Source organism: Natrix helvetica (assembly GCF_964273705.1).
Source record: "Natrix helvetica genome assembly, chromosome: 3".
In the NCBI taxonomy this organism is placed as follows: domain Eukaryota; kingdom Metazoa; phylum Chordata; class Lepidosauria; order Squamata; family Natricidae; genus Natrix; species Natrix helvetica.
In genome coordinates this window covers 109,215,783-109,229,503 of record NC_138549.1, presented here as the reverse complement: position 1 = coordinate 109,229,503, position 13,721 = coordinate 109,215,783, and the positions used below count along the sequence as shown (strand labels likewise).

The 13,721-nt window shown below is 42.8% G+C and overlaps 1 protein-coding gene across 6 annotated transcripts in view; it reads right to left on the bottom strand.

Annotated features, from left to right (window-relative positions):
• The window catches only part of SSBP3 (single stranded DNA binding protein 3), a 222,503-nt gene extending 209,427 nt beyond the window's left edge, over window positions 1-13,076 (bottom strand). For 2 of the 6 annotated variants that reach the window (XM_081946901.1, XM_081946903.1), the window contains exons 1-4: window positions 12,674-13,074; window positions 11,665-11,737; window positions 11,351-11,412; window positions 9,065-9,149 (exon numbers count right to left, since the gene is read on the bottom strand). In XM_081946901.1, coding sequence (XP_081803027.1) covers window positions 9,065-9,149; window positions 11,351-11,412; window positions 11,665-11,737; window positions 12,674-12,729 — 276 coding nt within the window. In that variant the 5' untranslated portion in view covers window positions 12,730-13,074. Of the gene's footprint in view, window positions 1-9,064; window positions 9,150-11,350; window positions 11,413-11,664; window positions 11,738-12,673 lie in introns of all 6 variants that reach the window. The other 4 variants (XM_081946904.1, XM_081946902.1, XM_081946899.1 and 1 more) reach the window with 4 other exon arrangements.
• Window positions 13,077-13,721: the final 645 nt, after the last annotated feature.

The window sequence follows — 13,721 nt, the reverse complement described above, 5'->3', positions numbered from 1 at the left end:
CTTTGGTAGTGCTGAGAGGGGAACGGAAAACCATATCCATGCTTTAGCAAGGCAATGCTTGCTGCTGATAGGGGAGTTCAAAATCTATTGTTCCTGGTGTGGGAGGCTTTGCGCATACCTAGTTGCTGATATCTGCTCTTAGTAAATGGAATTAACGCAGGACTTGTTAATTGCCAGACTCTGGTACTATTTTCAACTGAAACTGAACTCCAGAGTTATGACAGCTATGAGAATCTGAAATGCATGTGTGTTTCATGTCATGGCGGGGGAAGAACCATTCTGAAGAATGTGATTCTTGTCACGTTCTTCTGGCAATTAAAGTTAAATCGTGTAGAAAAAAAATATTTATGTCACACCTACTGCTTTTGCATAACCGAGACAAGGAATTATTTATATTATAATTAACTTTTCTGATATAAAACATAGGGAGGAAGGGTTTTTAAAAAGGCAGTGATATCTAATTCCTTTTAAATGCTATTTTGCAGAGCCCAGCAGGCAGATTCCATTTCCAACCATCTCCCAATTTTTGTAACAGGCTCCTGCTTTAACACATTCTACAGTGTGTGTCAAAGAGGCCCCGATTTTCATTTATTTCAAAAAAATAAATAAATATCAAAAATAAAGATTTTAGAAATTCACCACATGCATCTTTAACAAGACACATACTGCTCAAAAGGCAGCTATTGTTGGAAACCTCTGCCTGCTATCCAGTGAAAATATCATCTGTTGATATCAGTTATGAATTTTTTGTACCGTCTCTCCAAAGTTCCACTCTGAGGAGCCTGTGCAGACAGAATAATGCCACAAAAAGTACGTAGCGACAGTCAACTAGATTTAAGTTCATTTTCTGTAGCTGGAGGCCAAAATCGACTAAATTGGTTCTAGTGATCAAGTTTTCTGCAATTCCCCATTCTGTGTATTAGCTATTTGACAGAAATTCACTGCGGTATTTAAACTGGCAGTCATCACAGCTAACTCAAATTGTATTGGCTTTCAGAGTGTTGAAACGGTGAACTGCAATCATCAATCGGCCAATTCCAAGATAACGTGGTGGTTGAAATTCCCTGTCATGCTGTACAATCCCTTTGTAGCTCACTAGCTCAGAAGATGCCCAACAAAACCGGCAACAGGAGTGTCTGGCAATGCTACCACAATGTAATACGAGTGTGCCCATGGAGGGGCTTTGCCCAGAAACAAGGTAAAGGCAACTGTGCCAAGAGTGGTTTAAAACTCCCAAGAGAGCACAGCATTTTCTTTTGGAAAACAAAAATACGGAATCACTGAAATTGAAAGCACATTTTGGATCCCACTTACCCATCCACCACCCACTGACAAATGTGCAAATCACAGATCACCGAAATACCACATTAAAAACACTAGAGGGTTTTTCCCCTCATCTGCACGCTACTGTAAGATGCTGAGATAAACGGACCTAAATATTAAAAAGGGGTGTATCACTGCAAACTTCAAATTGCCTTACATTTTAATAACTAACCAATGGGGGGGGTCCATATAACTTTATTAGAAATATTTTAATAAAGAAAGATAAAAACGAATAGAAACTAATAATTTAGAAGAAGGAAAAGAAAGAGGAAAAAAGACAAAGCCAAAAGTGCAGGGAGAGAAAGCATATAAAGAAATCGCTCCTTTACAACAGTTATACCTATACATATTTTTCCCCGTGATCTATTTTTTCTAATCATCAAAAAAAACATCAAAACTTTTTCTCTGTTTTGAAAAAAGTTTATGTGTTTTCGAAACATCAGAAGTAACCAACATATATATTGTCCCAAAAGTGCTTTTTCAAGAGGCAGCTGAACTTTCTGGTTTTTCTTTGAAGATGTTTCACTTCTCATCCAAACAGCTGAAAACGTTTCTTGGATGAGTGAAACGTCTTCAAAGAAAAACTACAAGGTCCAGTTGCCTCTTGAAAAAGCACCTTTGGGACAACCATGACTTGGATGACTGAGAATCGCCATAGACAAAAGACATGTTAAAAGTATTTTTTGTACAGTCACTAATTGTGCAATCGGGAACTTTTCTGGGTCTGATTCCAAGCTGTTGGAAGCATCCTAACTGAACAAGGGGGCACGGACTTCTTTGCATTACCATACTTTATCTTGTGATAACTGGATTTCTACCTGTAGGAAAACCTGTTCCCAGATTCTCCTGCCTGTATGTAGCGAGCAGATACAATGAAGTGCAAACTTTTTTTTTTAAAAAAAATATTGCTTTCCATTTTCAAGGAAAGAGTGAAAGAGGTTTTTCTCCAAAGCACAGTGATTTCGCATTCCTTTGATACGTGGTTTAGCTAGTGCTTTTTCTCACCGATGCTCCTTACGTCTCAATCAGAAAAATTCTTAAATCAGTACAGGTCAATGATCTGAGAGAACTCTTACGAACAAGACACGTGCATGCAAAAACCAACCTCAAGCTCATTGTTGGAAGGGCTTTTTAAAAAAAATTAAAAATGTTCTTTGGGGAAATTGCTTGTTGCTCCTGCTGCTTCTATTATCATATAGTTATACTGGGAAATGAAATGGAAGTGACACAGCATGCAAGTCCTGTTATAGAAGCCTCTAATGAAGCATGATTTCCCATTCTTTGAAGGATGTATTCCCCAGGCCTACTGATCTGGAGAGATTTGCTTCTTAAGCATTCAAGTAACCACACCTCAACTATAAACAATGGGAAAGAAGCATGCAAAGAAGAGAGGCCAGATTTTTTTCAATGCATCGCAATATGCTCAGAATCTCTCTACCTTTCGCATAGAAAGCATTAGGATTTCTCTCACTTGTTAAGCACGTTCTTTTTGTCTTCTGCCAGGTGATTCTCTTGATAAATAATCTCTAGCGTAGTAGAGAACTCTGCAAACACCTGAAAGATAAATCTTTACACTGGGAACCATGCCTCTGTTTAAAAGTAACTGAATAGCAATTAACCATTCATGGCTTTTGTCCATCATTCTGACAATCTATAATAGCTGTTTAGTTTGACCACATCCACATGCACAGCAAAACCTTTCCACCTGTGAAAATGTGGTGTTTTTTTAGAACATAAGCAGCAACAGCTGTTAACCCATCTTTCACATCACACATCCTTTCAAATTCCCACCTTCTGCCATTCCAAATCATGCAATCAACTCTTCTCTCATATGATTTAGAAACCTGAATGGCTCTCCATTCATTCAGTGATCATTCAGAAGGCCTATGCATAACACTTATTCTACCTATCACCTTATGGTGTTAAGGGTAAAGAGCATATGGGGAGAAAAAGATCCTAGCTACGTGTCAGGTCAATAAGTAATTACCTTATACAGGTAGTCCTCGACTTACAACAGTTCACTTAGTGACCAAAGTTACAATGGTGCTACAAATGGTGACTTATAATCGTTTTTCACACATACAACCATCGCAGCATCCCCATGGTCACATGATCAAAATTCAGATACGTGGCAACTGACTCATATTTATGACAGTTGCAGTGTCCCAGGAAGTCATGTGATCACTTTTTCTCACAAGCAAAGCCAATGGGGAAGCCAGGTTCACTTAACAACCATGTCACCAACTTAGCAATTGCAGTGCTTGTCACTTAACAACTGTGGCAAAACTCATTTAACAACAGAAATGTTGGGTTCCATTGTGGTTATATGTCAAGGACTACCTGTAATCCAAGATTCTGATTTGCCAGATATGGACAAGAACCATCCACAGTCAAAGCCTGATCCACCTTCCCTAGAAGAATAGCCTGGAATTGCAAATCTCATTTTGCTCCTCCCATTCACCAGAAACTACCTCTCCAAAACTAAAGGAATATTATTTCTGTAAAAGCAGACAATCCTGAAAGTAATTTACAGTACATGAAAACAAAGCTCCCTCAAATATATTAGCCTATTTGCTCTTTATATGTAGACACAGCAACTATAAACCATATGGCAAGGTTCTTAACATGCTCCTGTATTATGCCTTGCTTGAGAAAGTTTATGTATCAATGCACACACAGAGATAAACTTACACATCACTAAAGTCCTGTTGGTATATATAATGGCAAGCATGCTACATATTGCTTGTTGGAAAGTATTAATTCTAGAGAGTGGTAAAAACAACTTTACTGCTTGAAATGTCAATAACCAAAGCCAAGACAGTTAGGAAAACACATATTTAATCATCTATTTTGTGACCAAGAAGACTTTCAAAAACAAATAGTATAGTGAAAGGATGAGAACAGGAAACAAAGTCTTATAATAAACCTACAAAGGTAAAGTATTTAGAAGTGTTACGAAACTGTATTACACTGTGAATTTTAAAAACCTCGATGAGGATTGTATCTATTTGCTGTAAGCTTAAAGCAACATGTATTAAAGAAGTTTATGTGAATCATCTAATACACTCTGGCCTATTATTAGAATTATTACCAAGCTAAAAAAGATTAATTTCTCTAAATACAGTAAATCCTCAGACACTATTATAAGGCTGCCGCTAATGTAGCATTACTGAATTTTGCATGCCAGCGCTACAACTCTATATACCTTATGCCAGCCTTCCCCAACATTACGTTACACCAGGCACGCTGAGATAGTAATCGTCAAATTCCTAGCCAACGTGGCCATGGGCTGCAAATTCTGGAGCCACAGAACGCAAGAGGAGGAAAGACTCTCTTCAGTTTGTCTCCTATTATGTTTCCTACCACAACCACAATTAAATATTATATTAAGAAAATCCTTCTTCCCCTTTTGCTACGTCTTGTAACATCTTGACTGCTGGAAGAGTTGTGAGAACACAAAAGCTTGCATGCATTTGAGCGGTCATTTGAGGGGTCATAATAGAGAAACCCCCCCTATGCCCATGATGGCGAAACAATGGCACACAGAGCCTGTCATCTGGCACATGTGGCATTGCCCATTCCTCTTCCAGGTTTCTGGTGTGCATGCATGCACAATGATCAGCTGGCCTTCGTGCATGCGGCAGTGCCGGAAACTGAAAGAGCTGGTCTTTCTTTTTCCTGCAGGAGATGCACGCCATCACATGCGCATGCACAACAGTAACCGGAAGACTAGCTGGCTAGTGCGCATGCTGCAAACTGGAAGTTCATTTGGGGGAGGGGGGGCGCATGCGCCCTGGCCAGTTCTTCTTCTGGGTTGCGGTCCAGACAAGTGTGGGCCCCTTTTCATCACTCAGTGCCGAAAAGGTTCTCCATCACTGCCCTAAGGGAATACTGGCTTGTTTTTTTTTAAAGTAACCAAAAAGCAGGTTTTTTTTAAATTAAGTCATATTGCATATGGAATAGATTTTAATTCCAAAGTATCTACAATCAGCAGATGACCTTGAATAAAACCAGCAACCAAACTATTACGTTCCTAGTCCCTATAAAGAGCTAAAGGAAGAAATATTTCAAGCATATTAAAAATAATAATAATAAGCAGAAGTTAGGAAATAAAAGTGAGGTGGCCATAACTGAAGAGAAGAGGCCCAGTTCGTTTAATTCCAAAAGTAACACTAATCTTTTCTGCCTATCACACAAAGAACCAGTATTTATTCTAGGAGAGAACATTATTCCCCAAGATCTGTTCAGATTGAAGTCTCCTTCCTACTGCTTAGTACTTAACGCAACAGAGGCAACTATTTTAAGGCTGAACAAGTAAGGAAAAATCATGACAATAAGATCAGGTCTCAAGCAGATAAGGGGTTGCCCTCTATAGCAGGGATAAGCAACTATGGCCCTTGTACAACCTGTGGACTTCAACTCCCAGAATTCCTGAGCCATCTATACTGACTTAGGAATTCTGGGCATTGAAGTTCACGGGTTGTAAAGAGGCCATAGTTGCCACCCTGGTTCTATAGCAATAGCCCCTCTGCTCCAGAATCCCCCCCCCCAAGAATTACAGAACTGTAGTAAAGAACTTTGTCTTCTATTATTGATCAGAAACCTACTAAGCATCTTCTGTCATGCCGGTCAAAATTAGATGCACATTATATAACGGTAAAGGTTCCCCTCGCACATATGTGCTAGTCGTTCCTGACTCTAGGTGGCGGTGCTCATATCTGTTTCAAAGCGAAAGTGCCAGCGCTATTCAAAGATGTCTCCTTGGTCATGTGGCCGGCATGACTAAACGCTGAAGGGGCATGGAACGCTGTTACCTTCCCACCAAAGGTGGTTCCTATTTTTTTACTTGCATTTTTACATGCTTTCAAACTGCTAGGTTGGCAGGAGGACAAGTAACGGGAGCTCACTCCATTACGCAGTGCTAGGGATTCGAAACGCCGAAACGCCAACTTTCTGATCAACAAACTCAGCATCTTAGCCACTGTGTTCCTCACATTATATATTGGTTTACAAATCCACTAGTTTGTTCTGGCACTCTCAGACTGATTTCCCTCTTTCCACTACTTCCCATCCTTAGCGCGTATTGTCCTTTTTGTGAATCATTCTGGGTCCCGTGTCTTGCCTTTTGACAGGAGACAGTATTTCTCTAAACAGCAAGATAAATGTATCTAAATACATGTTTTAATCACTTTCTTCTTCCCTTCTCAGGAAATTGCTTTCAGGGAATTTCTCTCTGTGGGGGAGAAACATAGGTTGCAAACTGAAGCACATTTTTCAAAAGACTCCATCTGAGGGCTAAGTTGAGTGTCACTATTTATTTTAAAATAGGACCCTCCTGTTAATTAGAACATGTCATTGCAGTGCGCACACAATGAAAGCTACTGTTTCTGCATCAAAAAGTAACTTCTAAGACTATTCTCTGTTGAATACAACAGTCCCTCTAGGAACTCTGTCAGAAAAAAAAAGAGAAAATAAGATCCCAGGTTAAAGATCCATAATTTTTCCAAGAGATAATACAATATTCTCAAGGTAGGTGCATCAGGAAGGGTTAAATTAAACCTATCAAAGTGAATGGAACGGAGTTTTTCCCCCTCAAAGGGTATTTTTTGACTCTGAAAGCATACAAAAACTCATTGCATCTATGATCACTGTGGTTCCTGCAAGTTACTTTGAATAATCTGCAAGGTTTCTCCAACTTCAGCCGTGAAAGTTTACGAATTATACAGTTCTTTCCGAGAAGCCCTTTCTTGGTGAGTTAGAGGGAGAAAGAACCATAGGGTTAAGGAAATTCTATGGATGTCACTAGAGATTGCAAAGCAGTTTCTGCAGGAGTCCTCATTTATAGGTAAAGGTTCCCATCACACATATGCGCTAGTCATTCCCGACTCTAGGGGGTGGTACTCATCTCCGTTTCAAAGCCGAAGAGCCAGTACTGTCCAAGAAGTCGTCTCCGTGGTCATGTGGCCCGCATGACTAAATGCCGAAGGAGCCCGGAATGCTGTTACCTTCCCACCATAGGGGGTTCCTATTTTTCTACTTGCATTTTTACATGCTTTCAAATTGCTAGGTTGGCAGAAGCTGGGACAAGTAACGGGAACTCACTCAGTTATGCAGCACTACGGATTCGAACCGCCGAACTGCTGATCTTTCTGATTGACAAGCTCAGCGTCTTAGCCACTGAGCGACCGCGTCCCTAATTTATAACTCAGTCACAAAAGGGACTAAAACTAGTGAGTCCGCCTTCCAAGTATGTGCCACTTTTTAAATGAAACTATTGTCAACTATGTTGCCAAACTCAATTCCTCCTACAATCCTCAATTTCTTGAACTGCATCACAGATAGCCCTTGACTTATAACAGTTCATTTAGTGACAGTTCAAAGTTAGGACAGCACTGGAAAAAAGTGACTTATGATCATTTTTCACACTTGCGACCATCTCAGTATCCCCTCAGGTCACTTGATTTACATTTGTATGCTTGATAACTGACTCACATTTATGACGGTTACAGTGTCCTAGGGTCATTCCGGCATCATGTGATCCCCTTTTGCAACCTCCTGACAAGCAAAGTCACTGAACAACTGTATTACTAATTTAACAACTGCAGTGATTCACTCAACAAACATCACAAGAAAAGTCATAAAATGGGGCTAAACTTGCTTAACGAACCTCTCACTTAGCAACATAAATTTTGAGCTCAATTGTATCTGTAAGTAGATGACTATCTGTATTCAACTTATTAAACACGCTGATGAATCCTTTTTAATTTTTTCTTTCTCTTTGAAACCTAGCTCTTAACCACTTGGACATGTTCATGGGAACAATATTCTGCCATTAAAGGTAATCCAGAGACCAACATATCAGATGACGTCAAAAGTTTATCTGGGACAGTTCATTTGGAAGAATGTCCCATGGCACGGGATAATCATACTGTGTTGTCCTCCTTGAGCTATGAGAGCATGTTGCTCTAGACAAGTTCACTTTCTGGATCTCCAGTCCACTCACAAATACCAATTATTTAATTCCAGGTAAGAAACCATGTACGGCTTCAGATGACAACAGAGCGAGAAAACCAAGGAATGCCTCTTAGGAGCACCATCTGAATGCGTCACCTAAGTCTCTTGAAAATTTCCTTTTGCAGCTAGTTTGTAGTCATCCCCACAGCTATTAAAAATTAAAGAAATAATGAAGTCTGCATTGCAGTCTTAAGGGAAAGGGGGGGGGAATCTTCACATGGCAATCTGGAACAGAAGCTATTGGCTCTCTCCTGAGGCTGAAATTCTATGCATCCATTGCGAGGGATGGCCCCACTTAACACAATAGGATTCACTTAGGGATAAAAAACACACAGGATTACACTGCACAGCAGCATTCTGATAAATTCTTAAATACTCACAGAGAGGTTTTTTTTAAATCTTTCCAAAGAAAGAAGCATACCACATTCAAATGCAGGCCTCTATGTCAAAAGTTTGCACCTTAAAGTTCCTCATCTCCTTCCCTCTCCTTATCCTCCGTGCTCCTAGGAGGACACATGACTCTGTAAACAGATCAATATGCTCCACCTTCAAGAAAAGCCACTGAACTGGATTCACATAACTGTGACTTTATAAAACAATATTCAAACTCCATCGGAATGGCAGAGGTAACACCCTTTTCTCTCCGGATCTAGTTGCATTTGCTTTGGAACAACTTCAGCGATCGAAGTTTATTAAACGAGGGATAACTCTTTTTTTTTTTACTCACGTAATCATGAAAGGCTTTTGCTTCGCTTGAGTGTTCACAAGTATCTCGCCTTTCAGGAGCTGCACAGTAAAGGTCCCAAAATACACTATAAAAAGAAACGAAGAAAGAACTAGTTGTTAATACTTATACAGTATACATCCCTTAGACATATAGTGGTTTATCCAAATGAGCCTGTGGTTCAGGAACAATAGCACTTCTCAACCTTGTTCAATCTTTACTCAAGGAGCAGTGAACACAGCACTTTAGTTCCACTTGAGACTTTTACCTTCAACAACAGAGACACAAGATGCCTATTTACATACACAAGTTTTTAATGTACAGTAAAGAAGGTTCCCACTTCAGCAGCCTATCAACTCTGTTTCAATGGTTCCTTTTGTAAAGCTTTCCTTCTCCCTTCCCCCAATATTAAAAAAAGTTAGGTTCCCTGTGTCTGTTTAACCATACTGCTGTATTTCCCATTGCTGTCAATTCATTGCAGAAGTTTTATATATGGAACTATTGAATGTTCGTTTCAATCACCCTCTTGCTGAAAATAAAGGATGGGCCAATTCAAGTTGTCATATAACTTTATTAAATCTGAACATGTCCCACTCCACATCTGCAACTGTCTCCTAAACTGGATTGCAATCCCTTACAGCTGTTTCTATTTGACTTTAAAGGCCATGCATTCAATACAACATTGATTCCTCTTCTGTCTTGAAACAGGCACATGTAAACATTGTCAATATAAAGACCCCCGCCCACATAATGAAATTCAGAATGCATCCACTATATAAAACATGCTCTAATATGAACTAGCACTAAGCAACTCAGGTTTACATACTCAGTTATTCATTAAACTCACATGGCTCCTTATTATTTCTCAGCCTAACCTATCTCAAATTTATCAAAGGGGCAGAGGGAGGAAAGGAAAACCAGGTATGCCATCTGGAGGTCCTTGAAAGAAAGGTGGGTTATAGACATAACTTTGGCCTTCCAGCAAATAAGTCAGAAAATGCCCTGAGTACTCCAGTGTTATTGTCCTTCATGTACGAAAGATTTCATGTGCTAAGACTTTATTTTCTACTCCACTATCCCCAATAGTTGAGTGCATTAAACAATGATCTGCAAGAAAGCCAAATAGGAAACAAATTCAGAAACAGTCCCAAGAGCATCAACCTGTGGCAACTGACAGCCCTGTCTCTTGCCCCCCAAAATGTTTAAGTTACACACCAGAAGGAGGAGAACCTCATGAAATTTTGCTATTCCTGTTCCCCAGCAGGCCACATTTTATCTTTATGTATCATGCAAATTCAGAAAACGGGACAAATTCCATAACCATAGATAACTATGCAAAAAAGTAGTCTGTGAACTGAATTAATGTGGCCCTATGACACCTTACATTCCATCATTCAGAGCATCAACAGAAAACTGGATTATGGAAGCAACATGTGTCCTTCAAATGTTTACCATTCCTAGAAGTGAACTTCAGGTGCTATCCTCATAACCAAGTATATTTTGGTAGCAGCACCAACATACAGATGAATAACTATATTAATCTAATAACTTAACTACAATAGATGAAAGGAACTCTTCCTGGAATCAACAGGATTTACATTCAAGAAAGAAGATCTACACCAGGGGGTTAGAAATATTTCTATTGCTCAGCATCATGCTACAAGTTGCATAACTGCTTCAAGTCATGCTGAACTTGTCCACTATACTCAATCATACATATATACACACAAAAGGCTATCTCACTGTTGAATAATTTAGGAACATGTTTTAAGGGAAATTGGCAACACATCTCAAACTTCAAAAAAATGGAGCTGATAACCTAGACACCAAATTTCCTTTTCCAATTAAATGTTCTGAAAAGGTATCATCTACAAAATACTAGCCCCCAATGAAAAGCTAAGAACAATGCATTTTATATCCATAAATATTCCACATGTTTTTGTTACAGCAGCACCACGAAATAACCTTTTGACAAGAAACCTTCATTTATTTATTGTGTGTGTTTGTGTGTGTGTTTGTTTGTTTGCTTGTACAACATGACTTCAAGTTTGGAAGATACAAGACATTCCCAAAAAACCTACAATTTTGTTCCCAAAATTCTCTTCAATACTTTTTCAAGTAACTTCTACCTAGACTGAAGAGACAAGCTTACAACCAGAGTTATGTGTTTGGATTAAGACAATGTAAAGGCAAACCCAACCGTTTGCTTGGGATCATCTTCCCTCCCCAACACTTCCAATTAGTTAAATAAAGAACTTTTAACACAGAAGTAAAAGAAGCAACACTCACCACCACCATGAATGTAGAAACCCAGGAGGTTCTCCTAGTGTGATGTTTTTTTCCCATCGGATCTGTGAACGGCCAAGGATAAAAAAGAGGGTTTGGGGGTCACAGACCTGAAGAAAAAGATGCCACTTTCTTCCACTCCTTCGGCTCCCCTCCCCACCTTCCTGAAAGAGCCTCTGAGGCTAACTAGCAATAAATGGCAAAAGGTGATAAAAAATTCAAAATGGAGGCCACTGTGCCTGCTTTCTGAAAACAAAGGCTATCTTGGGGGGGGGAGGGGGGAGGGAAAGGGGTCAAAAGTAAACAAAGTCACTCACCTCTGATAAAAAGGTCTGTGCCGATTTCTGTGCTCCTACGTGCAGCAAGTATTCGTAGACATACAAAGCTAACCTGTTAAAAGACAGGATTTTTTAAAATAAAAAAGTAGCTGGGGGAGGAGGGGGAGAGAAGGGAAAGTCGCTTGGAAGGAGGTGGAAATTAAGCCAGAGGAGGACTTTGTGAGAGGGTATCCCCCCCTTCACACCGAGCCCCCCCCTTGGCTTCAGAAGGGAACGAACCCCGCTTTCAGCCGCGGCAGTGAAGGCGCAGCACTTCCTGACCTGCCTCTAGCGCGCCCCATCCCGCTCAAAGAGAAGTTTGAGAGTCGCTCACTGCAGGGCACACAACACAACTTCGCTGGGCGCATCCTCTCCAAAAGGCAGCCCGGCATCCAGCGTCCCGCACCGCCTCCCCCCTCCCCCCCCCCGTTTAAACAAGTCGGTGGCGGAGTGGAAGGCGGCCTTTTCTTCATCGGCTCGTGGAAGAATTTTGGGGATGCGAGCTCTATCCCAGTGGAGTTTCTCGCCCGACCCCCCCCCCCGTCTCATCCCCCCCCCAGGCGCCGCTGCCCACCCCGCGCCTAAACCCTCCGCTTTTGCCAAACTTGGAAACTCTAGAAGCAAGGTAGCACGCGAAGGCGGGCCGAGGAGAAGACAACCGAACGCGCCTTGTCTGGACAAAGCCTTTCACCCTTCCACTGGCAACAGACGGACAGCCACGCCAGACAAAAGGACGATGCGAGCTTGCATGCTTTCCTCCATCATGTTTTTTTTTTACACCCGCCGCCCTTTGCTTGGAGACCCGTTGCCTGAATCGCGGAAGGCGTAGATCCCCCCGCCGAGGAGACTCTTCACCTCCTCCTCCTCCCCCCCGCCCCATCTCATCCTCCATGCTCTTCCCTTCCAGATGCCCCAACTCCCCACAAGACAATAAAGGCACGAGAAGAACGCCCGCCCGAAGAAGCCGCGTCTAGTTCCCCGAGGTTCCCTCCGCTGCCTCGGCGCTTACTTTTCCCGAGCCTGGCCATCCGAGGGCACCGCCGAGCCTTTGCCTTTAGCGAACATGGTCCGCAGTAAGAAAGAGGCGAAACTAAAGCTGCCGCTGCTGCTGCCGCCGCCGCTGCCTGAATTGCTCCGATGCTTTCCCGTCTCCCGAACCTCGCGCCTTTCCTCGGCTGGAGCCGGCCCGGGTTCCGCTGCGGCCGCACCGCTCGTCCTGCTTGCAGCTGTCAAAGCCCCGGCCGCGACCCCATCGCCCTGCCCCTGTCCTCGGCTCCTGCTCCTTTCCCAGCTGCTCCTACCGCTGCCGCCACCGCGGCTGCCCCCGGCTCAACCGAACTTGGCTACACTAGAGATAGAACGCGGCGGGCGTCAACGTTCCACAATGGATACATTCCCCGGCCAATCGGCGGTCTGCGGGGGGAAGGGCTGCTCCGCCCTCCAATAGAAACTTTTAAGGTGGCACCAAGGGAGATGCTGCCAGCCAGCGCTAAGCAAACGGAGGCATCCTTGGGCTGCTTCCTAAAGGACCCTCCCGGCGGGGAGGGGGCCCTCGCCACTGCCACCGCTCCTCCTCCTCCTCCTTCTGCCTAGGGGCTGAGCTGGGACCTCGCTGCCTTTCTTACCCGGCTCTCTCTCCTCTACCCAGGTACCCTCCCCTAATCCCAGCCTGTTCTCCAGACGCTCTTTTTGCATCCCTCCCGATTCACCTTTCCCCCCCCCCCCTGTCCGCTTTCCAGCCTCTCGATCCGTCTTCTCAACCCGCATGCCGCTCTCCCCGGCCCCAGCTCGCATTTGCCCTAACTGCAGCTGCCTTCCTCCCTCGCTCTATCCCCTCGATGCTCACCTTCCCCCTTCGACCGGGCTGCCCTCCCTTTCGCCCTCCCGCTTTCCACTTTCTCTCCCTTCGTTGCCTTCCACATGGTTGTGCTCAGCGCGGCCCAGGCAAAGCTGCCATGCTCGAGCCTCTTTTCAACCACCGCCGGGTTGCTCCTCGGCGGAACCACCGAGCGCCTCCAGGAGAGCGGCAGTGGGCGCATCGAATCCCTCCCCCCCTC